This window comes from Capra hircus, chromosome 13, assembly GCF_001704415.2.
Source record: "Capra hircus breed San Clemente chromosome 13, ASM170441v1, whole genome shotgun sequence".
NCBI classification, from domain to species: Eukaryota; Metazoa; Chordata; class Mammalia; order Artiodactyla; family Bovidae; genus Capra; species Capra hircus.
The window spans coordinates 20,151,569-20,164,110 of NC_030820.1; the positions used below are offsets into that span (position 1 = coordinate 20,151,569).

At 35.3% G+C, this 12,542-nt stretch overlaps 1 protein-coding gene across 1 annotated transcript in view; it reads left to right on the forward strand.

Moving 5' to 3' along the window:
- MALRD1 (MAM and LDL receptor class A domain containing 1) overlaps positions 1 to 12,542 on the forward strand; it is a 597,692-nt gene that overhangs the window by 167,887 nt on the left and 417,263 nt on the right. The window contains exons 20-21 of the mRNA XM_005687912.3: positions 2,028 to 2,204; positions 4,754 to 4,916. Of these exons, the coding sequence (XP_005687969.3) occupies positions 2,028 to 2,204; positions 4,754 to 4,916 (340 nt within the window). The remainder of the gene's footprint in view (positions 1 to 2,027; positions 2,205 to 4,753; positions 4,917 to 12,542) is intronic.

Below are 12,542 nucleotides of genomic sequence, written 5' to 3' on the forward strand. Positions count from 1 at the left end.
GTGGTCATTTGTGTGGAAAAAATTGAATTTAGATTCTTATCACTGACAGAACAATAGAGGCCAGATGGAGTAAAGATCTAAATATGAAAAGTAAAGCTATCAAAACTTCATGAAAATTATCAAAGATATATTTATGATATATTTATGATATTAGAACAGGGAAGATTATTTTTCAGTGAAAATTTAAAGCACAAACCATAAAGGAAATGATTGATATATTAAATTTATAATTATTTATTCTGAAGGGCAACCATACAAAATGAAAAGACAAATCATAGATTAAGAGAACTTATTTTTCACATAGATAAATGATTGAGGATTAATATAGAGAATATAGGATTAATTTAAATTTGTGAATTAATGAAAAGACAATGGATTCAATAGAGAGAAAGAGCAGACGATGTGAAAAGTCAAAAACTATAGTAAAATACTTGAGTGGCCTAAAAAGTCTCAGTAATTAGGGAAATACAAGTTAGGATATCAAGGAATTATTTCAGAACTGTTACTGTGGCAAACATTAAAAAAGAAATTCATGATATCACACGTTGGCTAGAATATGAGAAATGCACACATTTCTGGGTGGAAATAGTAAACCACCTTTGAAAACAACTAAAGTTGACTAATTAGATATTCTATAACTTTGTAATTTCATTTTAAGATGACTTGTCTTGAAAATACTCTGGCATGTGTTTACAGAGAGAAATGTACAAACACATCCATTGTAGGACTTTATATTCTTACTATCCTACTTGAGAAGAGGTATACCAGCTGCAGACTATTCATACAATAAATATTGAATCTGGGTATTCATTTAATTGAATACCCTAAAGCAGTTTAAAATGAATGAATTAATTATGTATGTAGCAATAGAAATCTGAAAAGTATGTTTTGAGTCAAAAATGCAAGTTCAAAAAATATGAATATTATTTATGTAAAATTTTCTGACACATAATAGTATGTATTTTATACAGAAAATGTTTGTTTAAGATAAGGATACAAAAATATGCATTGGAGGAATTCTTACTATATTCAGGATGTTAGTTCTTCCTACATTGATCTATGGGCTTAATGCAACCCCAATCAAACAGAATCCCAGTAGATTATTTTGTGAATATAGAAAAACTAAATCTAAAGTGTATATCGAGAGGCAAAAGGCCCAGAATATCTATGTAGTATTGAAGGAGAACAAAATTGGAGGACTGACACTACCGACTTCAAGATTTATTATAAAGCTTCAGTAATCAAGACAGTGAGGTAATGGTGAAAGAACAGAGAAATATTGGGTTGGCCAGAAAGTTTGTTTGGGTTTTTCCATTCCATTTTATGGTAAAACCTGAATGAACTTTTTGACCAACCCAGTATTTTATGGCAGTGACAACTTTGGCTTTAAATCCTCTGCAACTAGCATCTATATGATACAGAGATGTTATTAATAAATGCTTATTGAATAGCTTACTGTCTAAATTAGCTTGTATAAATTTCTTCTAAATTCTGTTATATCAGAAATTATTATCTTAATTATTTAAATACTTCTGGATGAATACTTTTGTTTGGGTCTGCCTTGCGGCCTTTGAATTCCAACTATGTGGGAATATCTGAAAAAAACATGAGATGTTAGATTCATTGTGAAAGTGGAAGAACAAAGTTCCTTTACATAGAGAACTTGAGGGTTTAATCTGACCTTGACTCTGCTTCCTAATGCCAGCATCTGGGATTTCTTTGGTTCCTGAAGATCATCCAAGCCCTGCTCTTGAGACTCCCATTTATTCAGTGAGCTCTGAAGAGTTTTCAATAATTTCCATCTGCACTTTCACTATTTTTATAATCAGAGATATCCAGAGTTATTTGTCATTACTAAGACCATGAACCCCAATTTATATGCTTACATAAAGCAGTGCAGCAGATTAGCAAATGATATCAGATATTCCTTATAATGTTGAATGCAAAGCATACTTAGTAAAGTTTATCGTGTGTAATCTTTAAAGAAACAGAAAAACTGCAAAATGATACTTGTCTATTATTTCAAGGTCATTTACCTGTGAAACTTCCAACTCCACCAGAAACTACAGTTCCAGTAACACTGCCTCCACACAACTGTACAGACAGTGAATTTGTGTGCAGGTCTGATGGTCAGTGTGTTGAAAATATCCAGAAATGTGATTTTAGATATGACTGCCCTGACCAATCAGATGAATCTTCCTGCGGTATGTGAATTTCTAAATTTTGTATTAAATATAGCCATAAAATAGATAAGAAAACACTAGTGTAATTTCAAGTAGTATTGTAATGTCCTAGTTAGAGTCTTCAACCTAGTTTAAAGCAGTTTCTTAATATAAAAGGTATTTGTATAGAAAATGATGGAAGAATCAGCATACTTTCTGAGGTAAGTGTCTTTAATATTTTAGATTCAAAATACTTGTTTTCATGAACTTGATTCCAGGGCTATCATTTACCAGCCCTTTTTAAATTCATCTTTGTTTTGTCTTTATTCTTCAATATCACTAAATGGAAATATTTAGAGAAGAAGCATAATACCCTCAAATAAGATGAATCTGTTCAAATTTTGCCATTATCAAAATACACATATACAATGAATACCATGTCCAATGTACAGAGTTAATAAGAAAATCAATCCTGGTACATGTGGACACTTCAGTAGCTATATACTGTTGAAAGATGGTATCCATTTCTTGGCATCTACCAATCTATGACTTTTTAAAAATGGATCTAGGCAAATTATTTAACTTAAAAGTGAATGTCTCAGTCAGAGATACAAACTGAGAGGAGGAAAATTAATCTGCATCTAAATAGGCAAAGCACAGGATCAGAAGAAAGAAACACTTGTGAATTTTTTCCCTTCCTTGCTTATTATTAAGTATTGATTATATGTGAACTTACCATAATATTGCTCAAGTGTCTTGATAATATTAAAGATTTAGAACATACAGACAGTACAGTGTATAGTGACATTCTAATTTGTGTTTGTCAGCCGCATCAAGGAATTCCAAAACTTAAAAAATATAAATACACATGTAAACTAAACGACGCCGAAAAAACTCATAAAATCAAAGCTGATCCACTCTGTGAATGAGATGAGACAGTAGTTAATTCAAGTTGGTCAGGAAGATACACAGTGTATCACAGATGTAGGATAATGGAAGCTGTTGTATTCAGTCTTCTTCATGGGAAGACAATAGAATCCTCTTCTAATCACACAAAAGTTATCTTTGTAAAAGTTTACACAAAATCTAATTAATTACACCTAGTGACCATTTTTAGTGAATACTGACTTTCTTCTCAGTTCGGCTTAGAAATTTTAGTAATGTCATTGATGATTGGATGGGATGTTTTGTTAAGTTTCTTTAAGTTCTTTAAATGTCCTGAATGAATGCTTACAATTAAATTATCATTTTAAAATTATGAGGATGTTTAATTTTGATTAAACACGAATTATTGCTGTTTATTTCTGAACAAATTGTATGTCTTTCCTCCTCTATCTCTTTGTAAGATGAACTATTGTGACAAATCTTCCTGTCATCTAGTCTTACATTTTTAAATTTTTTGTTATAATAAGAACACAATATAAGATTTACCCACTTGATACATTATTAAGTGTACAATACGGCATTGTTGACTATAGGTACAATGTTGTACAGCAGATAGCTTGCCTGAAACTCTGTCCTATAATTTTTTAAAAACTTATACTCTTTAAGGTCTTTTTAAAATTACGTGAAGAACAAGATTCTATTGAATACTTAACCTCTTCACAAAATAATCATATGATCAATATTAATATCAGTGATTAAATAACGCATCTGAATATCATGATTAAAATCACTTTTTTTGATGGAGGGTTTCCTTCTCAAATTTTATGTTAAACTATGAATCCAAGTTTCTAAATGGTGGTAGTGGTAGTCTATGCCGTTATTGTTTATGCCATCTAAAGATACCCATGTCTGATTCATGCTGATGTATGGCAGAAACCATTACAATATTATAACATAATTATCCTCCAATTAAAAATTGAAAAAAACTGGAGTTTTGGTTTTTATTTTTTTTTAACACGCCAGGCTTTCCATTTTTTACGCAAAACCTCATTGAATTGAATCTTTCAGAAGTAGAGGATTGAAAACAGACAGACATATGAATACATGCAGAGAGAAAGGGAGGGGGAAAGGAAGAGAGGGCTTTTGCTTTCACACACAACCAATGTATTTTTTTAAAAATCACTGGTTTTTTAGTTTTTGATATTGGAATACAGTCATAAGAATATTGAAAACTTTCAAGGAAAGAGATTCAATATAAAAGCTGTTGAAAATCTTATTGCTTTGAATTTAAGTAATTTGGAATTTAGTTTTCATAGTACTACTGTGACAAAAGAACAGACTTATCAGAACTTGGAGGTCATATAAGCATCTAAGTGTTGTGTCAGAAGAGACTGGTGATGCTGAAAGTGCTGCTTTAGGAGCTAATTAAAACCTTACTTGTTTATGAAAGCAGATTCTTCAGTGTGTGCATTTATTTCCACATTTCAGTGACTATAGATATTTGAATATAATACACCTAGATTTCTTTAAAACTCTTCAAGTGATTACATAAAGCATTAGCCTAATTATTTCAGTAATGTTGAAAAGTTTGATTAAAAATTTAAAAAATCCCCAAGTGTAAGAAAGTGCTGATGCAGATGGAAATTGCCATTTATTGATACATTTTTGTGATTAACTCATCTTGTCTTCGTCCCATTCTCTTCAAGCTATGGACATTTGCAGTTTTGAAAAAGGAAGCCTGTGTAAATGGTACCAGCCAATCTCAGAAAAATTAATTAAAGATTCAAACACATTCAGATGGGGACTTGGTAATGGAACCAGTATTCATCATGGTGAGGAAAATCATAGGTCATCGGTTGATCATACAACGTAAGTGACCACATATTTGGAAAATTTCTCTTAGGAAGTGTTTATTAAGCACTATCCAAATTCCTGCCTTGCCCCCTTACCCTGTTAGTGCTCTTGAAAAGATGAATGTTTAAGTGAGAGAATAAGTGGACTAAGTACATTCTTTCTTACGATATTGAAGAAGACATTTAATTTAAAAAGTAGTAAATACTCTTATAAAAGTCATAAAGAGTAAGGTAAGTCATAAAGAGAAAAATATTGTATATTAATGCATATATGTGAAATCTTGAAAAATGGTATCATTTCTCTTACTTGCTAAGTTGCTCACTCACTTACACTCTCTGCAACCCTTTGGACCATAGCATGCCAGGCTCTTCTGTCCATAGAATTTTTCAGGAAAACACACTGGAGTGGGTTGCCATTTCCTCCGCCAGAGGATCTTCCCAACCCAGGGATCGAATCCCCATCTCCTGTGTCTACCGCATTGTAGATGGATTCTTTAACTACTGAGCCACTGGGGAAGCCCCTCAAAATGGCACAGATGATCTTATTGGAAAGCAGAATTAGAGTGTGGATGCCAAGGGGGTCGAGGGGAGTGGAATGAATTGGGAGATTGACATATATACACTATTGATATGACACTGTGTATAAAATAGACAGCTAACGAGAACCTACCGGAAAGCGCAGGAAACTCTACTCAGTGCTCTGTGGTGACCTAAATGGGAAGGAAACACAAAAAGGAGGGGATATATGTATCAGTTCAGTTCAGTCGCTCACTCATGTCCTACTCTTTGCGACCCCATGAATCACAGCACACCAGTCCTCCCTATCCATCAACAACTCCTGGAGTTTACTCAGACTCACATCCATTGAGTCAGTGAGGCCATCCAGCCGTCTATCCTGGGTCGTCCCCTTCTCCTCCTGCCCCAAGTCCCTCCCAGCATCAGAGTCTTTTCCAATGAGTCAACTCTTCGCATGAGGTGGCCAAAGTACTGGAGTTTCAGCTTTAGCATCATTCCTTCCAGAGAACACCCTGGGCTGATTTCCTTCAGAATGGACTGGTTGGATCTCCTTGCAGTCCAAGTGACCCTCAAGAGTCTTCCAACACCACAGTTCCAAAGCATCAATTCTTCGGCACTCAGCTTTCTTCACAGTCCAACTCTCGCATCCATACATGACCCCTGGAAAAACCATAGCCTTGACTAGATGGACCTTAGTTGACAAAATAATGTCTCTGCTTTTGAATATACTATCTAGGTTGGTCATAACTTTCCTTCCAAGGAGTAAGCATCTTTTAATTTCATGGCTGCAGTCACCATCTGCAGTGATTTTGGAGCCCCCAAAATAAAGTCTGACGCTGTTTCCACTGTTTCCCCATCTATTTCCCATGAAGTGATGGGACCAGATGCCATGATCTTCGTTTTTTGAATGTTGAGCTTTAAGCCAACTTTTTCACTCTCCTCTTTCACTTTCATCAAGAGGCTTTTTAGTTCCTCTTCACTTTCTGCCATAAGGGTAGTGTCCTCTGCATATCTGAGGTTATTGATATTTCTCCCAGCAGTCTTGATTCCAGCTTGTGCTTTTTCCAGCCCAGACTTTCTCATGATGTACTCTGCATAGAAGTTAAATAAGCAGGGTGACAATATACAGCCTTGACGTACTCCTTTTCCTATTTGGAACCAGTCTGTTGTTCCATGTCCAGTTCTAACTGTTGCTTCCTGACCTGCATACAAATTTCTCAAGAGGCAGGTCATGTGGTCTGATATTCCCATCTCTTTCAGAATTTTCCAAAGTTGATTGTGATCCACACAGTCAAAGGCTTTGGCATAGTCAGTAAAGCAGAAATATATGTGTATCTGGAACTCTCTTGCTTTTTCCATGATCCAGCAGATGTTGGCAATTTGATCTCTGGTTCCTCTGCCTTTTCTAAAACCAGCTTGAACATCTGGAAGTTCATGGTTCATATATTGCTGAAGCCTGGCTTGGAGAATTTTGAGCATTGCTTTACTAGCGTTGCGAGATGAGTGCAATTGTGTGGTAGTTTGAGCATTCTTTGGCATTGCCTTTCTTTGGGATTAGAATGAAAACTGACCTTTTCCAGTCCTGTGGCCACTGCTGAGTTTTCCAAATTTGCTGGCATATTGAGTGCAGCATTTTCACAGCATCATCTTTCAGGATGGAATTCCATCACCTCCACTAGCTTTGTTCGTAATGATGCTTTCTAAGGCCCACTTGACTTCACATTCCAGGATGTCTGGCTCTAGGTGAGTGATCACATCATCATGATTATCTGGGTCATGAAGATCTGTTTTGTACAGTTCTTCTGTGTATTCTTGCCACCTCTTCTTAATATCTTCTGCTTCTGTTAAGTCCATACCATTTCTGTCCTTTATCGATCCCATCTTTGCATGAAATGTTCCCTTGATGTCTCTAATTTTCTCAAAGAGATCTTTATAGTCTTTTCCATTCTATTGTTTTCCTCTATTTCTTTGCATTGATCGCTGAAGAAGGCTTTCCTATCTCTTCTTGCTATTCTTTGTAACTGCATTTAGATGCTTATATCTTTCCTTTTCACCTCTCTTCTTTTCACAGCTATTTGTAAGGCCTCCTCAGACATCCGTTTTGCTTTTTTGCATTTCTTTTCCATGGCCATGGTCTTGATCCCAGGCTCCTGTACAGTGTCACGAACCTACGTCCATAATTCATCAGTCACTGTATCTATCAGATCTAGGCCCTTAAATCTATTTCTTACTTCCACTGTATAATCATAAGGGATTTGATTTAGGTCATATCTGAATGGTCTAGTGGTTTTCCCTACTTTCTTCAATTTAAGTCTGAATTTGGCAATAAGGAGTTCATGATGTGAGCCACAGTCAGCTCCTGGTCTTGTTTTTGTTGACTGTATAGAACTTCTCCATCTTTGGCTGCAAAGAATATAATCAATCTGATTTTAGTGTTGACTATCTGGTGATGTCCATGTGTAGAGTCTTCTCTTGTGTTGTTGGAAGAGGGTGTTTGCTATGACCAGTGCATTTTCTTGGCAAAACTCTCTTAGTCTTTGCTCTGCTTCATTCTGCATTCCTAGGCAAAATTTGCCTGTTACTCCAGGTGTTTCTTGACTTCCTACTTTTGCATTCCAGTCCCCTATAATGAAAAGGACATCTTTTTTTGGGTGTTAGTTCTAAAAGATCTTGTAGGTCTTCATAGAATCATTCAACGTCAGCTTCTTCAGCGTTACTGGTTGGGGCATAGACATATACATAGATATATGTATACAAATATGTATATACGCTTCCCAGGTGGCACTAGTGGTAAAGAACCCACCTGCCAATGTAGGAGACATAAGAGATGTGGGTTTGATCCCTGGGTGGGAAAGATCTCCTGGAGGAGGGCATGACAACCCTCTCTAGAATTCTTGCCTGGAGGATCTCATGGACAGAGGAGCCTGGTGAGCTACAGTCCATGGGAGCGCAAAGAGTAGGACACAACTGGAGTGACTTAGCACACACACATGCACACATATACACATATAGCTGATTCATTTTGCTGTGTGGTAGAAACTAGCACAACATCATAAAGCAACTATACTCTAAGAAAAATTAACAACTTTTTTTAATTTAAAAAATTTAGGAAAAACATTTTATAGAGTGCCTTAAATGCATATGCAATTTATTATACCTCACGAAGTCTTTGTGTAGATTGTGTTTCAATATGTTTTGCAACTGTCTGGTGAGGATGGATGACACAATCCCCATTTCCTTCTTCTCTATGCTCTTCTCTAAGTAAACTACTCCTTTACATACAAAAAAAGTCATAGAAACCAGAGAAAAGCATGTGTAAGTAAAGAAAAATAATTTGTAATATTGCCCAGGATCCAGAAGGAGTTACACATTCATCCCTTCTCCAAATTTCTTTTCCTCTTTTCTTCTTTTTCAAACTTCTCCTCCATCACCTTGCCCTTTCTCTCTTGTTCCAGTCATTGCTCTTTATCATCATTTATTTTGGTCTTTTCTTTCAAGTGTAGATAACTCATTCCTTCCCCTGTCTTGTAGTCTGCAAATAATACTCCCTACAAGCTCCCTTTATTCTTTTTTCCTTTTAATGATTTCAAGGAAATGTTACTAAAGACAACAAAGAACTCCCCGTTTATATTACAGAGAATCTTTTCAAAACCTTTATGCCTTCACACTTCTCCGCTGGTAAAGCTTTATGACCCTCAGCTCCTATGGTTGCTGCTTCAAAGAAAACTAAAGGTATATCTGCTGTCCAGTCCATTATTGCCCTGGCCAACTTGACCTTGCACTCAAGGGGATCACTGTGTCTTCAGTGTGCAGTGACTTTATTTTCCTGGCTGACTTTTTCACCCTGATTTTTTGAGCTCTCTTTTGTTGTTTGTGTTCCATTAAAATGGTTCCAGTTTTACCATCATTTTATTTAAACATCTGCAACCAAGTTGCCCAAAGTATATAGAGTAGCAGATATGAATGCTGCTTTGTTTTGATCACTTCTGACAACTGGCAAATGAGCTTTGTAATTTCAGTATACAAAAGTTTTCTCGGGCTGCTTCTCACATAAAAAAGAATAGGATGATTTCAGAAAGTTTCTGTGGCTCATGCAAATCTGTGCTTCATTAATAATCTATAGTTTTGTAAAGAAAAAGAGAGTCTCATTTCTAGGTGGTAAAAGTGTAAATAGAACTATGACAACATATAAGCAGAGTAATATAATCGACTTTTAACTTGTTTGTCTCTGCCTCTCACCCCCACCACCTCCAGTAGACTGCAAATTCCCCGAGGAATTTCAAAGACTGTGATTCCCTTTCATTGCATTATTTTTAAGATTCACTATATAATTAAGTACCAGTAATTATTTGTTGAATGAGTTAGTTGATGATTAGGATCAATATATTGATACTATATAATTAAAGGCTGCAAGGCACAAAGTTAAATATATCCTAAATAGGAATACTTAATCAGATAATGTTTAATGCATGAGCACTACACTACAGTGAGTCCTGGAGAAGGGTGCAGTCCCTAAGCTTCCATCTCCTCTTGCCTTCCTCTCTGTTTTTTTAATTTTTTTCCCTTTTACTTTGTGAAATAGTTCTTAAGTGTCATTTATCCTACTCTCTGGTTTGTAGTAGAACTCTAAGCTTCCCTATGGCTCAGATGGTAAAGAATCTGCCTGCAATATGGGAGACCTAGGTTTGATTCCTGAATTGGGAAGATCTCCTGGAGCAGGGCATGGCAACCCACTCCAGTATTCTTGCCTGGAGAACTCTATGGACAAAAGAGCCTGGTGGACTATAGACCACAGGGGCTCAAATAGTTGGACACGACTGAGCAGCTAAGCACAGCATATAGCACAAGCTCAGTTTATCCAAATTCTGTTTTTGTTGTTGTTTTATTTTTAAAGAGGAGCTTTTCTATTTAGAAAATATTTTTTTCTCTCTCAGATATCTGGCTCTAGAGATTTAAAGCTAGATTTTTAGACTGTTGTGTCTGAGATAGTTTTCAAGAGCACTCTTGAAAATACAAAAGCTCTACACCAATTCTTTCATTCTATGATTTCACTTCACCCTAAGGCAAAGACTGCTTCTGGCTTAGCGTGGCGAAGATCATTCATAAGTTGGTACAAAGAAAAACAAGTCACATTACTGTATTTCAAAATATTCTCTCACTTTATATACCTAGTGAAGCAATAGAATGTCTATCATGATGGAGTAGGAATATGTAGGGAGGTTTTCATTGTGTAGTTGAATCTTTGATAAGTCTTAACTTGTGTTTTTCATCATGGAAATGAAATAGTAAAGGCTAACAAAGTGAAGTGATATTCCAAGGGACACTCTTCGGTTTGTAACAGACAAGTCTTTATATTTGAGGATCTAACGTGAACTCTGGGTCTATAATAAGGGTTATATCTTTATTTTACTTTTTTTTGTTTATAGGAGAGTAACACCATTCTATACAGCTATTTCATTCAACATATGTATATGAATTAGAAATAGCCTTCTCTTCTTCTGGGGCCTCTTCTACGTGGCCGTGGTCTTAGCATGGGGCTTGTGAGTGAATTCTCCCTTCATCCTGCTCAGCAGGGACCAACTAAGGGGATCTAGCATGATATTTTTTCCTAGGATTGAAATCAAAACATTTATTTAAAAATAAATGTTGTTCTCAATTAATTATAATCCGGAGAAAGAATAAAGTAAAACCTACTCAATGTTAATATCATTGCAATTTGCATGTTCTTTTGAGAATGGAGTTGGATGAAATTTCCATTTCCTTTAACTTAGGCAGTGAGAGGGAATATTTAGTAGAAAAATTATTTTCTTGGTATCTTGGGAAAAGAACCATGATCTAGTTAAACAATAACAACAACAACAACACACACACACATACAAAACACAGAAGTAAAATGGATTTATATCCATTCATGCTCCAGGAACTACTACAGAACTCGGAAAAACATGAATCTTAACTGAGAATTGTTTTTAAAAATTATTTGCTTACTATTGAATCAAGGCATTTGGATTACCTAGCATCTAAGCTTTGTAACTAGTTCATATTAAGTATGAATATGAATATGTAGCTAATTCATATTAAGTTTAGAACATTGATGCTATAGGAGTGTTGTGCATGATTTCTCTCAGTTTGTAATTTTATAAGACCTCAGAATCCTCTCCTCTAACCTCCGTAATCAGTTTAACAAGCCAAGTCAACTTTACCATGGTATGTAAATTGGTAAATTGGCTCATAGGCAAGTACCATAAGTTTTATGATCATTTTTATCTCATAAGAAAGCCTTTGTTTGATCCAGCTTATTCATTTTCACAGCTGGAAGCAAGAAGAACAAAGTTTTGTACCCTTGGCCCTCAATTCCATTTTATTTAACTTCAGTAAATGCCTATCTATTGGTTAAATAAGGTCTGCTATTAAGATTTTTTAGGAGCTTTAAATCATTCCCCTCAGGCAGATTAAGCTCTCTCTATTTGTTGTTCATGTGGAATTATATCTAGTAGAATACACATACATATTCTGGGTCAGTGGTTTCTGACTGCTCACAGAAGCTCTAGAGAAGTTTTGCAAAGTATAGATCAAGGAACTCTGATCACGTTTCTGTGTTTATTAATATTTAAATATGTAATACATTTATTTAAAAGCAGATTCTGACACTTGTATCAGAATCTTGGGGCTAGAGCTGGGACTCTGTACTTTTAGTATAACTTCTAGATGGTTCTAAAACCTCATTCTTAGCAGCTGTATATGGGAGAAAGTGGGGAGGAGGGTATTGCTAGAAGAGGGTGGCTTTCTTAGCAACTATTTCCAATTTTGATCATAGCTGACTCATTTTCCTCTAAATCCAGTGACTAATTAAAAAATTTAGAACAAAATATCTCAGGAAAAATGAAGCAATAGAAAAATTCAAAGATGATTTTATTCAAAAACAACAAAATGTGTGTGCTATAAAGTAACTATTATTTTTTTTTAATTTTTATTTTTACTTTATTTTACTTTACAATACTGTATTGGTTTTGCCATAGTATGGGAGAAAACACTACACTGTGTTAATCTAGAAGACATGTAATTTCAAGGCACCCTCTGTGTTGCCTCATTCATGTAAGATACCCAGTGTTTTTTCTCAGGTCTT